Genomic DNA, 26,380 nt, shown 5'->3' with positions numbered 1-26,380 from the left:
TACCCCCCCAATCCCGTTTGCGAGCCGCTGCCTTACGCTTAAACAGCCGAGATTGGCTAAAAAATAAATAAAAGTTGATTTTTTTATTTTTAACACTGTTTTCAATGCCAGTGGCCTTATACTTGGCCATTGGCATGCTTCCTGAATGATATGCACTCTTTATTTGGAGCTGTCATGGCTCCGTTTTGGAATTTGCAGAAATGTACTTGGTTACTAACTGAGTACATATCTGCAGATTGCACTACTCCTGCATGGCCGGTTTCCAGTTTCGTGGATCACAAATGCACCTCATTTGCATGAACGTCTTCTGCAAATGTGGTACTTTGGGGCTGAGTCCGTGCAGGACTAGTGCAGGAGCACTCGTGCACATCCCTACAGGTTATTCCTGGATCGCACGGCAGACGTATTGCCTGCTGGAGCTTCTGCACTAATCCTGCACACCGTGCACGACTTGCAGAATCTGGGGGATTGTAGATCATGTGCCGGTTTAAGATAAGAAAACAGTGGCATGAAGGAAACAGGAAAATTGACTTCACGGTTTAGTGAAAGGATGAAAAAAACAAAGCACAGTCTTTATCAACTGTAAAAGAAAAAAGTCTCATGATTATCTATTTTTATTACAGAAACAGAACTTTTTGTGTGACTTGTTCCCAACTTGTTGTCAACAAACAACTTTCTGAGTATACACTTTCACATACAGTTTCAGTGATACAAATGAAACTGAAATCAAATTCATAATTTTAGACATTGTTAAAACTATAGACACCTGTCTCGTATTGCATATATTAGTAAGTACATCTAACTGAGCTAAGCCTATGGAATGAGTACAAGACGCAATCTATATATCTGGATTTATGTTTCACAATCTTCACATTTACAGATGGATTTAAAATGTTTCAGGGCAGTGATACAGGGGTCTTCCACTGAGATGACTGTTGACCCTGTCCTAAGACACAGTCCTAAAGGTGGATGAGAACAAGGGACAGAAACAGCCTAACACGGCATGGATTACATCCATGATTATTGCATGAAAATAGTCATTCTGCACAAGTGATGTGCACACAACCTGTACTCATGAACATCCATCCCTATCACATTTTTGTGCTTTCTAGTCACTCAGAAAGAATGTCCTAAATGCACATGTAGTCTACACTTTGTGGTAACCTTTATGAATCCCCCTCAATATTTAAGGGTGCAAGAAAATCAATAGGAAAACTAAAACTAGTAGGAAGAAGGTGTGAGCTATACTTGTGCTGTCTGTTCGCGCAACATTATACACTTAGCGTACACTTAGTGTAGGTGTTAATGAATCCCAGTGATTACTTACCATACTATATTAATGAATATCATTATGTAATCATTAAGTATCCTGGGTTTACCTAAGCTATTCCTCCAGCATATAAAGGTTGTGAGCAGCAAAAGTACTGTACTGATATCCAGAGGAAAGAACAGGAACCTTGCACAGTGACAGAATATGCAAATGTGTGCACTAATGATAGTGATTAAGTAACTGTGATTGCAAAGAACTATATTTCATAAGAATAGAAATATTCTCTGAGAAAAAAAATAATAATAATAATATTAGAATTTACTGTGATTAGTTTGTTAAGACATGACTGTTACAGTTACAAACAGGCAAGGGAAGATGTCAATCACGTTAGTATTTTTCAAGACAGCGGCTAGGAACAGAACTGCAGAAAAATAACATTTCTCACAAACCTGATTGAAAAATACAAGATGCCATCAATAATCAAAGCATTGGTGTAACAAAGTCTCACTGAACTGACAGTAATCTACATTTTACAGTCTGAGGACTATGGGTCTTTTCTAAGTCTGAAATAAAAACATATATACCTAGTCATGGGGATGCTACTGAGGATGTGTTTGCTGAGAGTTTCATTTGTCATGGGTTATTACGTTAACTATATTCACATCACTGGGTATGATGTTTTCATCAGGATGAAGAAGTGATTATACTCTGATGCTTACAATTGACTTTTTGTCTAAAGTTTTGTAGCATCTGAGTGATAATTCTATCTGGTCAGTCCTGCCTTTTAAAAGCTATGACTGTGCATTGGTATTTCTGGTTAAACAGTCTAAGACACATGGCTCATAACAGATGGACTTGATGCTTTGCTTTGTCAAGAGAAATATCTTTTGAAACCTGATAAACAGCTCAGTAGTATTTACTTAATTTCCTCTAAGAAAATCCAATTTCCATTCAGTATTCTGTCATTTTGAGCCTTTTAAATAGAATTTAATTAAAAAGGGGGGTGGGGGGGGGGTTCTTATTCTGCAGGTATGGGAAATTTGTTTGTTTAATTTGTGAACCAGAACCAAAGACACCTGAATGAACTGATCAGTTTCATATGAGTGATGTCTTCAGCACAATGACTCATCACTCAAAGCATGGAAAGAAACCACAGTGACCTTTAAATCCTATGCAGCTGTTTAAATAAGTGGAGTCGAAGACTGAGATCCTATTTGTGATTTAATGCTGATTCACAAAGTACATGTGTCTGAACTTAAGGATCAACAGAGTGGTGGAGAGCACAGAGAAAAGGTCTGAAACAAACAAACAAACATAAAAAGCAGCCTGCAAAATATCTATATTAAAACAAAATAAACCAATAAAGGATGGTGGGATGTGTGCTACAAGACAGTTGATAGTCTTGAAATAAGCTTCAGGTAACATATACAATGCACCTTTCAAGTGATGTTATCCAAGCATAACATAAATACTCAAGTGCATCATTGTTTATACAATGACTATTTTTTTTATTTAATAAGAACCGTAATTAAAAAAAATAAAATTTTAAGTTCATTTGTAGATGCAAAAGTAAAATCAAAACAGTATTTTTTAATGAGTAGATGGGTGTCCAGGAAAACAAATGGAAGACTCTTACGGAATAGCTGGGCTTACCCCATATTCATGAGATAAGCATAGAACTTTTTTAAATGGCTGTTTACGTAATCTGTAGAGACATGTCAATGCCATGATTATACCTGTATCAGATTAAGAAAAGTGTATATTACTGCTACATTAGAGCAGCACCTTTAAGTCAGGTTCTCTGGAAAGTACAGAGAATGTGACTGTTCCAAGTCACAAATAGTAATGGTCGATAATACATACCATTTTCCATACACTGGAGCTAAGAAGGTGCCAGCTATGTTGTTTAGCATACATGACATAAAAATATGATTGTGTCACTGATCATAACCAGACTGCTATGTATTTTTGAAAAAATAGTCAAGAAATTTGCCTTGATAGTAATGCTGAGGAGGTAAAATGTGTTGGCATTCATTTAAGAACACATAACAAGGGATTATGTTCAGGTGCCTGACCATAATATTTCAATATTTTGTGACACTTTAGAGTCTAGCACTTGCGTGGCAGCATATTGTATGTTAAACCTTCAAAAGATTGTGTCAATTTCTCTACTGCTGCAGGAGTGGGGATGAGTGTCAGTACACTAAGTACTATTGTTTTATTTATAAAAAGAGGTTCTATAACCTCTGCCACATGTCATATCCCTATTAAATAGGTTTGTTTTGCTGCATGTATCCATTATAATAACAGATAAGACAGACTTTTGTGTGTGTGTGTGTGTGTGTGTGTGTGTGTGTGTGTGTGTGTGTGTGTGTGTGTGTGTGTGTGTGTGTGTGTGTATACAATGTTCAAAGCAAGTTAGAGTCAGATTCTGGGTTAGGGAAGGGTATACTTTTATTGTTTGTGTGAGTTTGGGTTAGGTAAGGGGATTGACTTAATGGTGACAGTATGTTTTGATGTATATGTTTGTGCCTAAAAATGTCTTGCGTAAAGGTTATTTTAAAGCTATGGTTTGGAGTTAGGGTTAGGGGCAGGGTTAGGGTTAGCAAATTATTACTAAGTCCAAAGTTTGTAGCAGCCTTTAAGCTATTAGATGGTTTGTGGTGCACTTTGTTTTTCAATGTCTTGTGTGTTGTGTTGTGAGATTTGAACAGTTCATATGTGAGTCTTTTGTTATAAAATAATTATTATTTATAGGTAATACCAAAGCACATGGTCCAGGAGACCACTGAGTTGCATAACTCAATTTCACAACTGCACCAGAAGAACATGATTATATTGTTAGGTTATTTATAGTATATAGTATGTGCCTAGCTAATTAACAACATAACATTGCATTAATTGGGCAATGAACAAATTTTAATATCACTTCCTAAAATTTAACTTGAGATCTGTCCTTTGGGGGGGGGGGTGCTTCTCTAGATTCTTAAAGCAACTGTGGAAATGTGTGATTGTTCTTCTGTGGAGTTAATTAAAGACAGAGGCTTATTAATATAAAATGTGTTTGCAAAGCAAATAGAAAACATGAGTTCATTATCACCAGAGTCTGGATTGTAAGAGAGAAAAATAAATCATAAATTTATAATGAACACACAACTCTGGTTGCACTTCTCAGATTTTCTACCCCTTGATCAGCTGCATCATTTCTAGCACTTGTCACTTATAATGTAGTTCCTGTCTTTAATGGTGACATGTTACTGAAAACAATATTTATCTTTGGCTTTCCATGCACACACAGAAAAAAAGAATAATTAATTCAGGAAAGACAAAAGCAGGCTATTTCAACAGCTGTATTAGTTAAAAAGCCGGCTTTGAATTTGCAGCTGCGTTTTATTAGGTAACTTGGTGCTAACACTGCCAGGGAGAAGAACCAGGTTTATGCCCTGGAACAAACCCTGAAAGAGACAAAAAGAAAAAAAAAACTAATAATCGGGAAAAAAAAGAAAACAACACATACTTGTTCAAGGTTTATTTATGAGATGGAAATTAGCCATGAACTTCAGGCGTTTGTGAATGTTTCTTCTTTTCTATTACAAAGAATGTGTAATTTCTGTGTCTAGGTCTTAAATGCATGCATGTGACTATATCTGTTTCACATGATGAATATTTATTTCACTTGTGTTACCATGAACCCATAAAGTAATATAAAGTTCTCTTTAAGATATGTCAGGAGCTTCGCAATATATTAACAACACAACGACATGGGTTAAGCAGCTCAGCTTCAGTCTCAGAAAGCATAAAGTATGTGTGTGCAGATAAATATATATATATATATATATATATATATATATATATATATATATATATATATACACATATATATAGGTTTGCTATAATTTTAGTGATTGCTACAATGTCCAGTTGTTAAATGACACAACTAAAAGGTCACAAGATGAGAATGCTGAGAACTACTTCTTCAAACAATGTCGAACATCGAATGTTCTGACCTGCACGGACACAGGAAAAAGTGATAACGTGTCCATGGGGAGAGGAGTGTGGGTGTTCAAACAACTAGTGCTCTGCATTCTTGTCTTGTGCTATATCTATATCTCTCTATATATCTATATACACACACACACACACACACACACATATATATATATATATATATATATATATAATGTGTGTATATATATATATATATATATATATATATATATATATATATATATATATATATATATATATATATATATATATATATATATATATATATATACACACACACACATATATATCTATACTAGCTTTACCCAGTCACACGTTGCTGTGGCTCAGTCTGGTTAAATGGAAAATAGAGAAAAGAGAAAGCGCACGTTTCTAATATATTTAGTTTCACAATGCTTGTGGGTATACAATATTTTTTGTTGTTCCATTGTCTGTGCAGATATAGAGATTGTCTGGTTTGCCGACTCTAGAACACGCAACTCCGTTGGAATCAAAGGAATGCGAGGAATGAGGACATCTTCACCTTTGAAAGGTCCTGTCAAGATTGTTGCTTCTATGACGTTGCTCATTCATTTTTTTACTGCAAGCCATGTGCCCTTGCAAAGCTTTGGCTGGTTGATATTTCACAACATGATAATTGGCACGCCGATTTTCAATTGCAGTACATGCGGTGGCATCCCTGGCAGATCGAGTGAATTCAAAAATTCTGTTGGATAATTAACTGCTTCATCTGCTTCCACAATAGTGTCGACGGACTTGTATGTGACTGCCTCGCTTTGAATGTTAGACTGAATAATATTGCTAAGTTCGTAAACGTCTTTGTTCTTGGCCACAAGAATAGCTTGTTCAGTCAGCCAATCATGATTCTTATAATTGGTTTGAATATTGGGAAATACTTTTTTAACCAATTCTTCTTTTGACATCACTAAATTGCAGAAGTTATGAGGCAATGAAATTCGTCCTGAGGTCAGATCAACCGGCACCTTTCCGTTCCCAATTTTCAGCAATTGATGTGAGAATATCTCAGCTGACCGATCGTTTTGCAGCTGGACATGCATATTTGTAGTTAATGTTAATGTCTTTACATGTCGCCACAAAGTAGAGCATTTCAGGCAAGCATTTATTTTGTCTGCTGGTGTCGATTGAGGAGAACGAAGCAGATCTGAAGCTGCAGAACACGATCGCTGTGCTCGCAACCATGCATCCTCAAGTCTGGCTGCACATCGCTCTGTTGCTTCCTCGGCATGTATTTGAGCCATTCTTTGTCTGTTTCGCTCGTTCGCTAATGCCCGTTCTTCCTCAGTTTGATTTGCAATTACTCGTCACACTGCTTCTGCTCCATGAGTACGACGACCTAAGTTTGATCTTCTGCGAGGCATTATTTGGATGAACTAAAGCAGATTGATTGCACTGAAAATGAAGAAAGAAAGAGCCTTTTTCTTTCCTAGTGGTGTGTTGTGTGTATTTTCTTATTTTTGATGGATCATCTCTCTGGTCCTCAAGTGAAAGAAAACCTGACTAGGTCGCGAACTGATGGCAAGCAAGACCCTTTCCGCCGTTCCTGTTTTTTTCTCCTTCTAGGCCTTACCCCAAAGGCCAGAGGTTCTTTTAGTTCCGAAAACAAAGGACTGGAGACCAATTTTGGATCCCATTCTTCCCCTTTTGGGCAAAGGAAAACTGATGTGCTCTATAGACCTTCTTCAGGATGCGCGTCATATAAAATAAAATGAACCAGTTCAATAAATTCGCGAAAAGTCTGTTTTTGTAAGCCTTGTGGCTATTACTTTTTCATAGCATGAAATCTAGACACAGTAGACATGTCTGCGAGACTAACACCAGAGAGAATAACAGACATTCACAAGCTGGTCTCCTCGCTTTTTCAACAGAATCACTCTTCCATGCAGGTCTATCTCCTCTCCTTCTTTCAATTGGCAGCCATTTCTTTCTTTTCTCATGTAGATGTATTTTAATCGCCTAACGTCCCACAAGCTTTTAAAGTTTTTTTTGAAAGGAGTTTTCTTCAGCTAGAAGAGTTTCAAGAGCTTCAAGCACTCACTGTCGACCCTCCTTATCTCTGTTTCATCCAAGGAAGTAAGTATCACCCCTGAACTTATTCCTTTTTGCCTAAAAGTCACGGTCTCAAAATCTAACAAAAGCATTGACCTCCCTGTCTTTTTTTTTTATTCAAATAGGTCTGAACAAACAAAAAAAATTACACTGCCTGATGTTCAATTTCAATTGAGGTACTACTTGGATAGAACAAAACAATTCAGAAAATCTGATCAGCTGTTTGTCTCCTGTCTCAGGAAAGCAGAAAGGGACTTTCAGTTTCAAAGGTTCCATGGTATCCATGTAGCATCTTTGATTTCCTTTTGTATGTGAAATTAGACACCAAAAACTGCACTAACTAACCTAAGGCCCATTCCACCTCTTCCACCAACTCTTCCTAGCCTTCCAAGACAGACTGCCTATTGACACCATTTTGTACAGCAGATACTTTTCATTTCTCCCTCTCACTCCTCATTCTAAGCATAGAGCTTAGCTTGGAGGCACTGCTAGCTTTGAGGTTGTTCAGTGTTTTCTAGTCTCTCCCGTAGTAGGCCACCCGGGGGTGGTGGGGCGGTCCCATCAGCAGCAAAGCAGAAAGAACAGATAGTATATAGACAATATATAGAATGTTAGAGTTATGTTCTTACCATAATGTTAGCTGTTAGTTCTTCTTCTTCTTCTTGTCCTGGCCTGGAGCTCCCCTCTGACTAGAGGAACAGACCACCCCTCTTTCTTCTCTGATTACCCTCTTTCTACACGGCATATGTATATTTGCTTTATTTTATAGTAGGGGTCCTGGTTCAGGATGTGGTTCAAGGTTTCTGTTACTTGTTAGAGCTGGACTTAGTTATATAGTTACTGGGGGTTACTATTATAAGCTTACAAGCTTACAAGCGAGATCTGAGTAAACTCTCGGGGCAGGATAGGATATAAGGGACGCCTGGGGCCGAGAACTATGGCTCGAACAGCTTTTGATGGAGGCTCCGGGTCGGGCACCATCCAGCAAAGGCGACAAGAAGAAGAAAGCATAACATGACAACGTACACTAACAAGACTGCATGAAATTTATACCAAAAACATATAAAATTGCATATTTGTTTACAAATATATAGAATCCATAGTATGGATATAAAACACGTGCATATTCGAATGCAACGTGTGACATCTCTATAATAGTAGGTATATAAAAACACGCACGTATTCGAATGCAACATTGTGTGAAAATTTCAAAGCAATCAGTGAAGAACTTTCGGAGATTTAAGATTTTGAACAAAAGAACATTTACATTTTTATTTATAGATATATATATATATATATATATATATATATATATATATATATATATATATATATATGTATATATGGGTCTACTTCGACCCATTGAAAACTCACATGAATGAATTCCAGATAAACAAGTCCAGTTCAGTGAAAGTGCATTTACACGAAAATGCACTTTTGCGAAAAACACATCACCAAATGAAAAAAGCAAAACAATAAAAAGAAAAAAACAAAAAACAAGTACAGTAAACACAATTATGCAGGGGGCAAGCCCCCTTTCACCCCCCGTTATGGGGATCTGTGCCCCCCTCACCCCCACTACTTATATATACTAACTCCGAGATCGTGCTACTGTGGGGAAAAGGGACCATTCCCTTATCCTCACTGTATCATGATCTATAACAACTGATCTGATATTGTTAATCCTCGTTCATTCCTTATGCATGGGTATCGGTTCCGACCTCGGAACCGAGCTGGCCATTTTCCAAGCTCATGTCAGCTTCAAACTCTCGAGCTAAACTCTTACCCACAATCCCCCTCTCCCTGTTACCTCAGATTTCATTTGCCGCATTGCCATTCGGTCGTATCAAGCTGCTTCTCTTGCGCTAAGTACAGTTATTTGTTGTCTAATAGTCATTTATATTACTTTTCTGTCGGAAAAGTTTCTATTTCATTGTCTTTTACCCTATTGCATCTAACGACCCTATTTTCTTGAGGTTTTCTGCTCTTTTCTCTACTTTTTTACCGCAAGGTATTTCTCCCCTTACCATCATTGGTAATCTTCCTTTTTCTTCATACCTTCTGGTATTCCTTTGTACCATTGCTGGTACCCTTTTCTACTATCTAATTTTATTATCATGTCAGATAAGAAAGGTAGTCTGGGGTTTAAACAGTGTTCTGATTGTGGACACAAACTACCTACATCTGATGCACAATTTTTTTGCGTTTATTGTTTGAGGGCGTCCCACTTATCTGTTGACCTGCCCTGTACTATCTGTGACAATTTTTCAAATAGAACTTTGTTGGAAAAGAAAAGCAAGATCTGATATTGTTAATCCTCCTTCATTCCTTATGCATGGGTATCGGTTCCAACCTCTGAACCGAGCCGGCCATTTTCCACGCTTGCGTCAACTTCAAATTCTCGACCTGGTTTCACAGGTCGCACCGAGCAGACACCGGGTGCAAGGGCTTCAGGACATATTCCCACAGGAAACCCCTTTTCCGCTGTGTTCCCCAGCTTCTCCTGCTGAGGAAGTCCACTAGAAAAGTTTGTGTAAGAGGAAGCACATGGACTCCACAGAGGAGTCCCTCACTGAAGACACAGATTTTGATGAGGGGGAAGGATCCCCTCGGTCACCCTCTAAGGTATCCTTTGGTGATATCCTCGAAATCCTGAAACAGAGAGGTGACTGGCAGTTCTCTAATCTGACATCTGAGGAATCTGTGTTCCTGCAGGCCTTTCGTGCCCGGCCCCCTACCTCCTGGGTTACTCCACCTGCCGATGAACTTGTCCGGCTTATCGTGCAGCATGCTTGGAAGGCTCCTGACACCATCAATGCTATTCCCTGGAGGCCAGATAAGATTTTGCCCCCTCTTGCTATGGATCCCCATTGGTCAAAAGGTCTTCCTGTGGATGCTTTGGTTGTGGCAGCCACAACAAAAAAGGATCTGGCAGAAGAAGAAAGCCAGACTGTCCATCTGCCTAACAAAGAATCCTGGGCCCTGGACAGGATAAGGAAGTGCACCTTTGCATCAGCGACCTTTACTATCAGGTCCCTGAATTATATGGCACACTTTCCTAGGCTTCAAAGGGATCTGATTTCTGAGCTCTCTGAAACCTTGGCTGATGCCATGTCTGATGAGGTCCGTGACAAAGTGGTCTCTCAGCTGGCTACCATTGAATAAATATCTAACTCCTCTATGCGACTGATATCTCACGCATCAGAAAGAGCAGCTAGAGCAGCCGGTTCAGCTGCAGTCTTGAGAAGACATGCCTGGATGCGCTTGTGCAATTTCGCAAAACCCTTTAAGACTTCCTTTCTTAACGCTCCCATTGAGGCCTCTTCATTGTTTGGACCCAAAGTTAAAAGCACACTGGCCAAATGTGAACAGGACTGTAAGACCCTTTCTGCCGTAGGTGTCCGTTATTCTTCCCCTCAATGTGCTTTCTCCCGAAACCAAAAGAGTGGGAAGATATGGTTCAAGAACTCTCATGGTCCTTTCCGTGATACACAGGCCGAGTTCTCCCCTAGAGGCAGAGGGGGAAACTCACAGGGAAGATGCTCCTATCGGGGCAGAGGGGGGTTCACATAACCAGGGTTCCAGGGACTCTTAATATGGCCAACCCTACCAGCGCTCCTGAAGAGCGGCCGAACTCCTTTCCTCTGGAGGTGGTTGGGGGTTGTTTCTCCTTGTACCCTTCTGCCTGGCTAACCATCACTATGAATTCTTGGGTACAAAGGATTATAACCAGAGGTTATCATATCCTCTTCAATATTTCTTCTGTTCCTTCAAAAAACCTTCCCGATGTTCCACCCAGTCAAAGGGAAGAAGGAGCACTAGAGATAGGAAAACTGCTAAGAAAGAGAGTCATCCAAATAGTCCCTCCAGACCAGATAGGATCCGGATTCTACTCAAGACTATTTTTAGTGCCAAAGAAAACAGGGGACTGGAGACCAGTTTTGGATCTCAGTGTTTGTGAGAGTACAAAAATTCCAGATGGTCACAATACAGTCTATCCTCCTGCATTTGGAAAAAGATGATTGGATGTGCTCGATAGATCTTCAAGATGCGTACTACCACATAAAAGTGGACAGGCCATCAAGAAGATTTCTGTGCTTCCGTGCGGGAGCCAGTCACTACCAGTTCAGAGTACTGCCCTTCAGACTCTCTACAGCCCCCAGAGTGTTCACAAAGTGCATGGCAGTTGTCACAGCTCACTTGCAACTTCAAGGAGTCCAGGTGTTTCCATACCTAGATGACTGGCTCATTTCCGCCCCCACCAGACATCTACTGGAAGAAGCCCTGGCATACTCTCTCCTCACTGCACAAAGGCTAGGCATAACCATAAACTGGCAAAAATCCAATCTCACCCTGTCTCAGTCGACAGAATTCATAGGGGTTATCTTGGACACAAAGAACTGCAGAGCTGCCATTCCAGATCACAGAATTTTAAGGATAAAGCAACAACTGATTCCAATCCTTTCAAGGGAAAAATCCACGGCTCACTCAGTTCTATAGCTGTTGGGTTCCATGGCAGCCTCCATTACCATTGCCCCCCTGGCCAGGTTTCACATGAGGCTTCTACAATGGCTACTTCTCACCCAATGGTATCCCTTTCAGCATCCTCTTTCAGCCATGATTCGAGTAACCCACAGGTGCAAACAGGATTTAAATTGGTGGATGACACACAATCTGTCACAATGGTCTCGCCCCTTCTCCCTCCAGCAACCCAAGGCCACAGTGACCACAGATGCCTCCCTGATGGGGTGGGGGGGGCTATGTCAGGGACAGACAGACCAAGGCACTTGGTCCAAACTGGAGGCCTATCTGCATATAAATGTTCTAGAGCTGAGGGTGGTGCTTCTGGCATTGCAAGCATTCCATCCCCTGCTGCCATCTGGGACAATTGCAATTCAATCAGACAACATGGCGGTGGTCTGGTACATCAACAAGCAAGATCAAACCAAATCTTACCCCCTTTGTCGAGAGGCCATGAGGATATGGCAATGAGCGATGGCTACCAACCATTTTCTTCTAGCAACGCACATTCCTGGGAGTTCCAAAGTGATAGCAGACAGACTCAGCAGGTGCATTCTTCAACCTCACGAGAGATCTTCCACCGCTGGTGCCATCCTTGCTGCAACCTCTTTGCATCCCCGACCAACCACAAATGCAGCAACTACTTCGCCCTGATTCCCCCTCTGGGGTAGTCACCCAGGGAAAAACTAGTCCATGCTTGGCCCTTGGGTCTTCTTTACGTATTCCCACCCTTTCCCCTCATTCCCCAGTTTCTGAAGAAAGCTCGTCAGTTGAAGAGCAAGGTGATCCTCATAGCACCATATTGGCCTCGACAGATTTGGTTCCCCTTCCTTTTGCCTCACCTACTAGATCGACCATGGATTCTCCATCCAACTCAGGAGTTGATCTCACATCCACAAAACCTGATTCATCCCAACTTGAACAGCCTGAAGCTCACAGCTTGGCTACTACAATTCCCTTGATTGCCAGGCAGAATGATCCTTCTTTACCAGTACGTGACATTCTCATTGCATCTCATAAGTCTTCCACTAGAATTACTTATCTGAGCAAGTAGAAAAGATTTACCTGTTGGCTGAAAGATAAACAAGTAGATCCCTTCTCAGCACCAGTGTCGATAATACTAGACTATCTGACCGACCTTTTCCAATCAGGTCTATCGGCCTCTACCATTAGAGTTCATTTGGCTGCAATTTCTAATTTTCATGAGGGTGTCCAACATTCCTCTCTTATGTCCCACAAATTGTGCAAAACCTTCATAAAAGGTGTGAATCATCTGAAGCCACTTTTTGGAGAACCTATTCAATCATGGGATTTATCATTAGTTCTACAAGCTCTGACAATGCCACCCTTCGAACCAGCCTCTTCTTGTGACCTCAAGCATTTGTGATGGAAAACCTTGTTTTTGGTCGCCATTACTTCTGCCAGACATATTTCTGAGCTTCAAGCATTATGTATCAAGAGTCCATACTTGATCTTTCATAGAGATAGAGTGTCTCTGAGAACTAATCCATCCTTTCTGCCAAAAGTGATCTCTGAAATGTCCATTAATCAAACAATTGAATTGTCAGTTTTCTTTCCCAATCATTCAAACAGAGGAGAGTATTGCCTACATACCCTAGATATCCACAGGCAAATCCATTTTTACTAAAACAGGACTAGGTCCTTTTGTAAATCTGACCAGTTATTTTTGGCCTTTTCTGGACCTAGGTTAGGATCTGCTATTGCTAAGGTCACATTAGCTAGTTGGTTGAAGGACTGTGTGACCTTCATTTATACACAACGTAATATCTTGTTGCCTACTACCATGAAAGGTCATTCAACAAGGTCGGTAGCAACTTCGGCTGCCTTCCATGCCAGAGCTTCTTTACAAGACATCTGTGCAGCTGCAACTTGGGCTATGCCTCATACCTTCATCAATCATTACAAATTTGATTTGGCCTCCAGGGGAAGAGCATCTTTCGGTTCCATGGTGCTCAGGAATGTCCTTCCATGAGAGCCTCCCAGGAATAGAGGTAGCTGTGGACTCTGTCCCATGCATAAGGAATTAACGAGGATTAACAATATCAGATAAAGAAGTTATGTCTTACCATAATGTTCTATCTGTATTGTTGAGCCTCGTTCAGTCATTACGACCCTCCCTCCTTCCCCCTCCTGTGGCTTCTAGTGGATCTCACCAACCGGTTCTCTTAGGTTATTTGACCAGAGGTAGCCTCTACCTTCTTTTGACTTGCAAACTCAATCTGAGGTAACAGGGAGAGGGGGATTGTGGGTAAGAGTTTAGCTCGAGAGTTTGATGCTGACGAGAGCTTGGAAAATGGCTGGCTTAGTTCTGAGGATGGAACCGATACCCATACTTAATGACTGAATGAGGATCAACAATACAGATGGAACATTATGGTAAGACATGACTTCTTTATATAAACTTTAAAGAATCCCATCCCATACACCACTTAACAATGAACACACCTGCACCAGCACAGGATCCTGGAACTAGTGAACGCTCTTCGGTGATGTGTTTTTCATGAAAGTGCATTTTTGTGTACATGCACTTTCATTGAACTGGACTCTTTTATCTATTATAGTATGGTAACACAGAAAATTATGTCAGCTAAGGACTCTGCCTGCTACCCCCTTAGTCTTTATTTTACCTACCCCATGGAAATGCCATCATTCCAGCTTAACTTTTAACTTAAACCTTTTCTTCCAGAAACCTTGCCATGTTTCTTGGCAGAGTTTTTATTTATCTAACACCATTTTCAGTTAAAATATTTCCATACACTCCAAACTCAGTGTTATCTGTAATCAGTTTTCAGGTTAAGTCCCACTTGTGATGAAGACTTTTTTTTCTGATGCATGCTGCCTTATTGGACATTTTATTTCATTCCCTTAAAGTATTTGAAAGCATCTGCCATGCTTTCTGTACCCATAAAATCATAGAATCATATAAAATACAAGACAATTGAGCCATTTACACTTTGCCGGTACCCCACCTTAGACCTTATCTCCTTTTTTAGGGCTAATAGGTCAGCCATGCTAGGGGTAAATTTATGAATAATCACCCAATTGTCTAAGTCCTTCTTAAAGGAAGATATTGTGTTATATTGATTGATCTGAAGTGGAAGTTTGTTCCAGATGAAAAGTAGTTGCTATGTGATAAATCTCTCTCTACTGTGATTTGTTTATTTGCTGAACTGATTCAGATCTCCAGCCCTAGCACTTGCTGGTCTATTTTACTTATAGAGATATAACAGGTCCTGGACTGCTAGATATTTAATGGCCTGGAGGACAAGGCACAGATCACCCATTCTTTCATTAGAAGTGCACAGATTAAATTGATTTAACACTTTTTCTTAAGGTTTTTGACATATATGCATATCACCCTGAAGCCCTTTCCCTGAACTGAGTTCTGCCACTCTGACCTCTACAACTCCACACAGAGCTTAGTTAGGGATTTCACCGCTTCTTCATGCAGTGATGTCTTCCATATTTAGCCTAGTAACTCCCCTTTTTTTCCATCTTCATTCTTGCAATAATCTTTTAAGTTCATAGTCCTCTAGAAAAAAATCCACAAGGCCTGTTTCACATTGGTTGATGATATGATACCTCAAATGAAATGCAGTCTTTTCTTGAACTTTCTTTCTGTTATGCATCTGTTTTTACTTTCTTTGGCCTTTACTTGCTGCATGGACCTTGCCAGACTGTTATTTTCGGTTGGGCCCATATCCTCTTATAAACTGTCAGCATACAATAGTGAAAAGAACTGTCAGGGTAGATGGCAATTTGGTGTTTGGCATGCTTAGTTTGTAATGTTGGCTGATTGCAGTTTGCTGCCTCTAAGCATGAATAAAAATATGAAGGTGAGAGGGGTATCAAAGTTGTTTGTGGGGATTTTTTTCTGCAGAATTATTAGTCTACCAGTACCTCTCAACCTCTTAGCACAGGAAATCTGGAAAAAGCCAAAAATAATGGGGAGAGAAAGGCCAACAAATAGGGACAGATTTTAAATATTGTTCGAATAAACTTAAAAAGTTCTTATAAAAAATATTTTGTTTTGCCCTGCTTTTTCTGAAGGATATGAAATCTGACACTTAAATGTCTGTCATTGTTTAGTAAATTCAGTCCTCACCAATTTACCAGAAAACTCCAAGTTTTATGAGGAACAGACCAAAAATAGGAGACAAAAATTTAGACCTTCTGCAAAATCTGAGCAGTTGAGAGCTAAGTGACCTGGAGCTGTCAGCATGTTTTGAATGGTCTTAAAACTGTAAACTAAGTTGATGGAATCACTTTCATTCCATCCATATTCTTGGTGCACAAGGGAGAAATTTCTCTCTGACCCATCTGCACAGCTCATGGATTTAACCTTAACCTTCTGGTATTCATATCAGCTGTTCCTCTTGTTTTTTTCCCCAGATGCCAGATTGTACTGTGACAATCCTTAAACAGATACAGAAACTACCACTCTCAGCTATGCTTTATGAGCTCTGTGATGGGGAGCAGCTGAGCCAGAACTGAGAGGTGCATTTGCAAAGACGGTTACCTCTACAAGGAAAGCATCTGTTAGTATAAATTAACAACTTATTAAAGATGCTAGTGGTAATTAGCTGTACAGATTCAGTGCTGGATGCCCCCTTAACTAACGGGCAACATGACCTTTATTTCTCCATTGAAACAATTTAGCAATTTTTTAGGAGGAGGGATTCAAAGTTTACTGTATGATACCATTGTAAAAAAATAGCAATTGCAGACAGATTCTGGCATGTTACCCTGCTTTGTGACCTGGAGTAATTGAACTGCATTTTAGCTTAGGTATTCCCTTTCCTTGCTGCTTTATAGGTGATGCAAGACAGCATGTCCCATTGTAGCTGTCAAAACAGAAGTCCATTGTTTAGCTTTCAGTGTGTTAATGATTATCATGAAATAGAAGAAGGGCAGTCCCTGATTGCTAAGTGTTTCACTAAGTAATCACTGTCTTTTATTACTTGCTAATTACCAAAGACGCTATCTGAAGTACTTGTTGCAGTGTGTTTTTTTTCTTTGATAATTCAATGCCCTAGTTATCATTTATGCTCTGTATATTTATACTGATTGCATAATTATGGTGGCTTGGATTCATAACTATATCTCCTTGTGTGTGTGACCATATACATGCTGCAGTGCATTTTTTCTTTTCAGTAAGCAGCTTTAGATAGTTCTGCATGGTCCTCCAACATGAAGATGTGCAGCACAGCAAAGGGCTGAACCTGCAGCCCTGCTGAATGCTAATGGGGCATTCCAGGGTAAGAGGCATATGCTAATTAGCCATGCACTGCCTCCCTGGAACCTACTCCAAGAAGCCATCTACATAGGTGAGTGATTCATGAAAGTGTTTAGCCATGTAGATCATCATGGCCATCCCCACCATGTCACATTAGCAAACATGACCATGATGAGGAAACCAGTAGACATCATAGCTTGCCACACCTGGGAAAAAGTTTAAAAGTGCCATACCAGCACCTCCATTACTTAACTGGTCTGGGTGGGATTAACATTCTACATTGTTGTGCTGGCACCAATATTATTATGAGGGCAGGTGGAATACACTAGACATAGGAAATAGTGCTCTAAGGCAAAGATCAATATGGCTGGGATGGGGAAAACATGGGCATACTCTTAAGTTACATAATGGCACTGACCACAATATAGGGATCGGGGGTGGAGGTAACCAGTACACCACCATGGAAAATGTTGCTGTGTAGCATGTGCATATAAATACAGAGCACGTGCAGGCAGCAGTGTTATTTTGAGAGAACAGCCAGAGTGTTAACATGTATGAGTGCGGTAGTCAGTCTGTGTATAAGTTTAATTAAGTTTAAGTTACAAAGCCTCATTTCTGATGTGTTTGTATGTAATAAAGCTGCTTGAGCAAAACCCATGAATGTTCATCTGTTTTATCCTGACCAGACGAGTGACATGGTGTGAGAACCGGGATTAAGAGAGCTACTTATTTGAGCCATGAGGTGCAGAGTTGAAGGTGAAGGCAGACTTAGTAGGTTAAGTGAAACTGAGCCCAGACAAATGAAAAAGGGCCAGAAATGAGCTAAGGGTAAAGAAAAAGTGCACAAATTATTTATTTGGCAAAGAAAATGAAACGGCGCATTTATAAGGCACAAAACACATTATTAATCAAACGAGTAGCACACAAACGTATTATTAAGCAAACAAAAGGCACAAACCACATTATTAATTAAACAAAATGTTCAAAACCATGGTATTTGATAAAACTAGCAAAATTATTTATATGGTGCTCAGAATTATCTTTGGTTTGCATAACAAGCATGTTTAAAGTAAAATGGGCACAAGAACAGTATATTGAGCATGATAAGAGATTAAAAGGGCATAACGAGTACAATTAAAGGGCAAATTAAGCTTAAAAAGTAAGGCGACTTCACGTTTTTGGTAAAAGACTGTATTTGGGCATAAACTACTATTTTGCATTGACCAAGGCCATTCAAAGCATAACTGGAGTTGTTCAAAGTATCTCAGAGTATGCAAAGTGTTTGCAGAGTGTGTGCTTTATTACGGTGCAATTATTTTAAAGAGTTTGCTGTGTGCAAAGTACAGTTATATTGCAAAGTGTAATCAAAGTACAACCATTCTGAAAAGTTTATTGTGCTGTGTGCATTTATCTAAAAAATACACCATTTCAGAGTTTTTCTTATACTGTAAAGAGTTAATCTGCAAAGTACAGCCATTTTGAAAGGTTCTTGTGCTGCGTACAGTTTATTTGCAAAGTGCATTCATCTCAAAGTGTTTCTTACTCTGAGCTTTTTCCATTGTGTAGAGTTTATTTGCAAAGTACAGTCATTTCAAAGTATTTATTACACTGAAGAGTGGTTTCTTAAAGTACAGTCATTTCAAAATAAAATACAGTGATTTCAGAGAATTCTTGTGCTACAGAGACTTATTTGACAAAGTACATTTATTCCAAAGAGTTTGTTGTGCTACTGGGTATAATATAATATAAGTACTGGCATAAAGTTCTGGCATGTGTGTGTGTGTGTGTGTGTGTGTGTGTGTGTGTGTGTGTGTGTGTGTGTGTGTGTGTGTGTGTGTCTGTACGTAATTTTAAGCACCTTCACTACTGTGTGTTGATATGGCAGAGGCATTTTGCAGACCAAGTCCACTTGTATTTGATCATAATACAGCAGAGAATTGAAGAGTATTCAAGCAGGAATGCAATATTTTCATACAAGCAGCTTTTTCTGGCAAAGATGCAAATACAAGGGCTTTCATTTTGCTTAACCTAGCTGTATCAGAACCTATTGAAAGAGAGTGTTCATTTGTGTATGCATCAGAAATATATGCAGGAGAAGGGGCAAACTGTCATATTGTGGTACCAGCTGAGTCAAGGGGAAGACCTTGAGTGCTTAAAATGTAAATTTAAAGAAATGTGCAACCCCAAACAAATGTTGCATTAGAGATGCACTTATTTTATACAAGAGACCAAAAGCCAGGTGAAACATTTGCAGCTTGTGTCACCGACTTGAGAAACAAGGCCAAAACGTGGAGATTTGATGACTTGAAAGATGAGTTAAAAAGGACAGACTTGTGTATGGTGTTAATAGTGCTGCAATGAGAAAGAGTTTGCCTGATGACAGTGATTTATCATTATGCAAAGCCATAGAGATTTGTCAAATCCATGAGCTCACAGAATGGCACACAAGTATGCTTACAGGTGATAAGAGCATGGTTTCAGCAGCCTCTAGAGCAAACACAGACAGCATGCAACACATGGCAAGCAGAAACAGGCCTAAGCACATAGCAGCAGCAACCCCTGTTGGTGTGGTAGGAAAACTTGGAGCTTTCTATTAATTTTCAAGACTAGCTCAGTAAAAAGGGTATGTTCACTACAGTATAAGATTGAGTCAGCAAAATTCAAGACAAGTCTTAATTTTAACGGCCATAATTGTGGTGCCAGTCATGAGTCTAAAACAGAAGAGTGCTTAGCATTTGGCCAACAATGCCACAAGTGTAAAAAAATGGAACCATTTTCAAAAGTTTTGTAAATCAAGCAAACTTCATTCGGTTATTAAGAAAAGTCACTCAAAAAAGCAAGTTCATCATGTAGAGAGCTGCACCTGTACTTTCTATGTAGATGGTGTATCAATGGTCGGTGAAAAGGTTAATGCAGTAGATTTGTTGGCAAAGAATGAAGTATTTTGTACTGTCCTGATCAATGGTAAACCCACAGAGCTCAAAGTAGACACTGGTTCAAAGTGTAATGTAATGTCAGCAGAAACATTTGCTAAAGTGAAAGTTGGTGAACAACTTAATTTGGTCAATTGTGTGAAACCTGTTGCTTATGGAGGTGAAGAGATTCACACTGAAGGTTCAGTAGTGCTTTCATGCTGTTTGGCTGGGAACAGTTACAGCTTGCAATTTTATGTAGTCCAAAGTCCTGTGCAATCATTATTAGGTCTCAGAGACAGTTTGAGAATGAAACTGCTTTCTTTTACCAAAGAAGTGCATCATGTAAGCACATGTCCCAGTTCCTGCTTCAATAATGCTATTTTCTCAGAGTATGCTGATGTTTTTGATGACATGCTGGGCAAACTTCCAGTTGTGTACTTCATGAAGTTAGACCCAGAGGTCAGTCCAGTGGTTAGACCAACAAGAAGACTTCCAATAGCAATGCAGGACAAAGTCAAGGTCCAGTTAGACAAAATGGTGCAGCAAAGTGTGATTTGTCTAGTCACAGAACCAACTGAGTGGGTGCCGGCCATGGTAGCTGCTCATAAGAAAAACTCAGATGAAATCAGAATATGCATTGACCCCAGAGACTTGAACAAGGCATTAAAAAGACCTCATCATCTTATGCAAACAGTCATGGAAATTGCAACTCTCATGCCAAATGCCACTGTTTTTTCTGTCTTAGAAGCAAAGAGTTCATTTTGGCAAGTGATGCTTGATCACAAATCTTCAATACTGATTACATTCAATACCCCCATTTGATAGATACAAATTCCTCAGGATGCCTTTTGGAATAAATTCTGTCAGTGAAGTATTTCAGCATGCAATGGAGCAAATTTTTTCAGTTTATCCGTGTGCTATAATAGTTGATGATTTACTGGTTGGCGGTAGTGGTGAAGGAGAGCATGACATTAACCTCAGGAAAGTTCTGGACAGAGGAAGTGAAGTGAATTTAAAGCTCAATCCTCTGAGATGTAAATTCAGACTACCAAAAGTTACTTATGTAGGTAATTTATTTACCAGTACAGTCTTACAACCAGATCTGTCTAAACAAGCAACCATTCTCTCCAGGCAATGTCCAAGCTGCACAGCATTTTCTTGGTATGGTTAACTATTTGGGCAACTTTATCCTTTACTTTAGTGAGTTATCAGTGCCTTTGAGAGGGCTGATGTGCAAAAATATATGGTTATGGTTAGAACAACACCAGAGAGCATTTGATAATCTCAAACAGCAAATTAGTAACCCGCCTACATTAAGATATTATAATGTCCACAGACCAGTAGTTCTTTCCTGTGATGCTCAAGTTCGGTCTTGGTGCAGTAATTATTCAAGAGGGCAGACCTGTTGCCTTTGCATCTAGAACTCTTACCCAAACTGAAATGCAGTTTGCTCAAATGGAGAAGCAACTTTTGGCAATTGTGTTCGCATGTTCAAAGTTTGGTGATTATATTTATGGCTGAGCAATCCAGATAGAAACTAACCATCAACCTCTAGTTACTATTTTAAAGAAGCCTATGCATTCCACTCCAACAAGACTGCAAAGAATGATGCTCAAATTGCAAAAGTACAATTTTAAATGTTGTCTATACAAAAGGTAAACTTTATTTGGCTGATACATTATCCAGACCACCCCAAAATACCGCAGAACAGCTTGATGCAGAGAATTTTGAGTTCAATGTCATGGAAGTGTGCAATTTTTCTACCATGAGACTTGATGTTCTGAGAGATCATACAAAGACTAGTCCAATTTTGAAAAAGCACAACCACTTCATCAATGTATGATGGCTGTTAAAGCAATCCTTTGTACTACCAGAAGTACAACCTTACTTTCCATACAGGGATGAGATGCTGATGGAAGATGGTATAATTTTCAAAGGTCCAAAAGTTATTATTCCTACTTCCTTACAGCATGAATACATTCAGATTTTACATCGTGGCCACCCAGGTTCCTATTCTACCAAGTGAAGGGTGAGAGGACTAGAATTTTGGCCTTCTCTAGCAAAAGACATTGATAATGTGCTTTCTTCTTGTTCAGTGTGGAACAGTACTAAGCCACATTTGCAAAAAGAGCCACTTCAGCTAAGCCAAATTCCTGAACTACCTTGGTCAACAGTATCAACTGATATATTTAAGTGGAACAGTCAACATTACTTAGTGCTGGCAGAATCTATTCAAACTGGTTTGACATCAATTTGCTACCTAACCTAAAGTCCAGTGCTGTTATTACTAGGATGAAACAATATTTCTCAGTCCATGGTAGTCCACACAAATTTGTTTCTGACAACAGTTCTCAGTTTACCAGTCAATTGTTTCAGAAATTTGCTAAATAGTGGGACTTTATCCATGTTACTAGCAGTCCTGAATATCCTCAGTCAAATGGCCTTGCTGAACGTGCAGTACAGAGTGCAAAGCAATTACTAGAAAGGTCAAAGTGCAACAATACTGATATCTTCTTGAATGTACTCAGTCTCAGAAATAAACCCCTTGACAACCAACTTGGCTAGCCTGCTCAGAGACTTCTGTCTAGGCAAACCAGAACAACTTTGCCTATCAGTTCTAGTTTGTTGGTGCCTAATGCTAAAACCAACAGAGCAATCAATGTCCAACTTTTTAAGAACGTTCTTCTCAGATGTCCAGCTATGATAAAAGGAACAGCTTTCTTCATCCATTAAAAGAAGGAGAAACAGTGAGGATGCAAATGGCGAAAGGCTTTGATCGAATTGGTCAACTGAGAGGTATACGTACCAAGTCAAGATCCTACTTAGTGGAATCTGATGGTATAGAGTACAGGGGAAATCACAGACAACTTCTTCCTCTATCAGAAATGGTATTGCAGCATCATACCTGTGATACAGACTCCAGATCTCAGAGCAACCCAGACAGTGTTCGTACCAAAGAACATGTTGCAGTATCTATTCCCTTTCCTGATGATGTCCCAATTGTCCTCAAAGCTGGACATTCCTTGAAGACAGTCCCCATTGCTAGATCCAATTCTGACATTTATGTTACACGATCAGGTCGTATTTCAAGGCCTAGTGTAAAATGCACAGCAACTTGGACATAATTGTTTTATATGGGTCTAATTTTGTATGATTGCATGTCATATAATTAGTTCTGTATAACTGCATGTCAAAAGATCATTTCTGTAAATTGCATGTCATTGAATACTGTCATTTCATATATGGACTATTTCTCAAAGAGGAAGAATGTAGATCAGAGTGTATGTATGTACCTTTAAGAAGCATTTTCAGATGTAGCACGTGCATATAAATACAGAGCATGTGCAGGCAGCAGTGCCATTTTGAGAGAACAGCCAGAGTGTTAACATGTATGAGTGCGGTAAATCTGTTTATAAGTTTATTTAAGTTTAAGTTACAAAGCCTCATTTCTGATCTGTTTGTGTGTAATAAAGCTACTTGAACAGACCCCATGAATGTTTGTCTGTTTTATTCTGATGAGGCAAACAGCAAGAGGGTGGGGAGATGCACTAGACCACCAGTGCCCAAGTCATATGTGCCATAAAGTACTACATGGCTGAGGGGAGCCACGGGATGGTAGGGAGAGGTACAGGGCTTGTAGTATGTGTGTGTGTGTGTGTGTGTGTGTGTGTGTGTGTGTGTGTGTGTGTGTGTGTCTATGTGTAATTGTATACATGTGTGAGAGGGTGACTGGAATGGGGATTCCACTGCCTACATGAGGAGCATGGTACAGGATCTGCATATCGGGTTGGTACCTATGATTCGGGAAAGATAAAAATTAGCTAATAATCAGGTCTTATCTCATCAAGGCTAGCATGTTCCTGAATCACAAATGGGCACATTGTACTGGAAGAGCCTTTAGGCTCAATCTATGACCTTTAATGAATTCCCCAAGGATGTATTTACTTTTGCTGTACTGATGACTGATGTGCTTGTTATCTTGTTATTTCTCTTTTACTTCTTGTTTTAAGTTGCAGAGTCATAGCTGAAAACTGTCCCTTTAACCACTCTATTTACCTTAAGTAAACAAATAAATAAAATACATATATCTTCTTCTTTTGGCTTTTCCTGGTTAGGGGTTGCCACAGTGGATCATCTGTCCGCTCATGATTAGCAGTGGAGTTTTACAGTGTTGAGTTGCCAGCCTGGCACCCAACCTTCGATGGAAGGCACACACTCATGCCTAGGGCCAATTTAGAGTGTCCAATCCACCTACAACATGTCTTTGGGAGGAAACCGGAGTACCCAGAGGAAACCCGCACTACCACAGGGAGGACATGCAGACTCCACACAGAAGGCACCCCAGCTGAGTATCAAACCGGTGAACCTCTTGCTGTGAGGTGACAGCGCTAACTGCTGCACCACCGTGGCCATCCTAAAATACATATATATTAATATAAATAAGAAGGAACAGATACGGACTGCAAGAGGATGCTTGGTCCTTAGCATGCCTGTGCATACACCTAAACTTAGGTTAGTCAGGTGTGGGCACAGTATGAGCAGACAGAATAGGTCATTATGGTTGGTTCTCATGACAAACATATAAAACATACAGCCACTAAATCCATAACCAAAAGCAAATGCAGTAACAGAACATGCAAAACTTTTTTTTCTTGCTGTGAATATCCTTATAATGATATCAAAACTGAACTGTAGCAAATGATGCTTGGTATCTGAAAATATGTTTCATTTAACTTTTTTTTTTTTTTGCAGCACACCCAGCTTGCCATACAGTATCAGAATCATCAATGGCTATGTTACAGTGGAGCCTCCAGACCAATGGAATCCTTCCAGTGATGAAAACCATGTTGCAGACAGCCAACAGCATCAAGTTAACAGCTCTGCTTCAGCAAACACCAAAACTCAACCTATAAGAGCTCTTTGCTATCTGATGTTACTATCCAATATGGTCTATCAGCTGATACCTTCCTGACGTTTGTGTGCAGATTCACAGAAACTTCTAGTAATTTATAAGTGATGTGTGAAACATTCAGCAGTGCTTGGATCTGGCTCTGGAACTCAAAAGCACACATGACTTACTACAGTCAAGCCTTTCATGCACAGTGATACTTTTTATGGCAATCCGACACACCAAAAGCTTTATTGTAACATTGGTTTACATCTTCTTTTGTAGAAGGATAATGTTTTCCCATCCTGCTATGGGGCTTTGTAAAATATCTATGTTCACATAAAAGTGTATATTTATTCTTCATTAAAGTTATAGTTGTGTATATTGATAACATCTGTATTAAATACTGTTGATAAAGATAAATCTATATGTTTAACATAAAATTAATTTTATTCTTTATACTATTACAATAGATTAAAACTGGTCATGAAGCTGATGTATGACACTACCTTGTTTAAAGCTGTGAATGAGGTGTGTAAGGTCATTATAGGCCATCACCAGTTCTGAAAAGAGAGAACCTTATGTAACACATAATGCAATCAGGAACATTTTATTTTGGGGAAGAACTTCATACCAATGATACCTTATACAATGAATTTGACATAGATTTAATTAGAAATGCCTACACCTTCATTGCAAAACTTCTGAATACTGAACTGAGAGAGTATAAATTAGGCTGACATATCTTCTTGAAGTACTATGTGTGATTATGTAGCAAAACTAGATTTTACCTGGTGAAATGCTATCATAGTTACCAAGCTCAGTGCCTGAAATAAAATTTCATTTCATTCTTACCAGCCATGGAGTCATTCATGCAGAAATAGTTTTGTATACACACACAAACTCTTTTAACACATGGCATGTATTTTGGGTGATGTTTATGTGAACCCCTGTCTGGAATATAAAATTGCATATATGTGTTAGTAGTGGGCTTTGGAGGGCATGCATTCTCTGATGCACGTGTAAAATGGCAAGCAGGAGAATTACTGTTACACATAGCAAGAAAAAAGGCAAGCATATTTCTTCTGTCCTGTCAACATCTCATTTAGAGTCTTGCCCGTAATCTTATACATCACTCAGATTGTCAGATTTGTCAGTATTTGTCAGTTATCTCCAGTTGCATATTTGAACATTTCATGTATGGTGTGTTGATCTTTCATTTTAGACAGATGTCTAGCCCCATTTTCCTTTAGAACAAACCTTGATTTTCTCTACAGTTCGAGCAATGAATTTATATTTTTTTCAAATGTAGAATAAAGAAGATCGATTTTTTTAACGTTTTCAGAAAAGTTTCCTTACACGCTAGTAACAGTAGTATGATTCATTCAGCTCAGCAGCATACCAGATCTCCTGTCAGAAGAAAAGCTCAGTTCTCAAAATTCAAGGCGGAATTT

General features: G+C 39.4%; 1 protein-coding gene across 1 annotated transcript in view; it reads left to right on the top strand.

The window, feature by feature from the left end:
* Positions 1–25,783, top strand: part of LOC122806387 (metalloprotease TIKI2-like) — a 2,408,899-nt gene extending 2,383,116 nt beyond the window's left edge. Inside the window, exon 7 of the mRNA XM_044076749.1 lies at positions 24,791–25,783. Coding sequence (XP_043932684.1) covers positions 24,791–25,010 — 220 coding nt within the window. The 3' untranslated portion in view covers positions 25,011–25,783. The remainder of the gene's footprint in view (positions 1–24,790) is intronic.
* Positions 25,784–26,380: the final 597 nt, after the last annotated feature.

This window comes from Protopterus annectens, chromosome 1.part1 (assembly GCF_019279795.1).
Source record: "Protopterus annectens isolate FY-2018-M chromosome 1.part1, PAN1.0, whole genome shotgun sequence".
NCBI lineage: Eukaryota > Metazoa > Chordata > Ceratodontiformes > Protopteridae > Protopterus > Protopterus annectens.
This window is presented reverse-complemented; position numbering and strand designations above follow the sequence as displayed.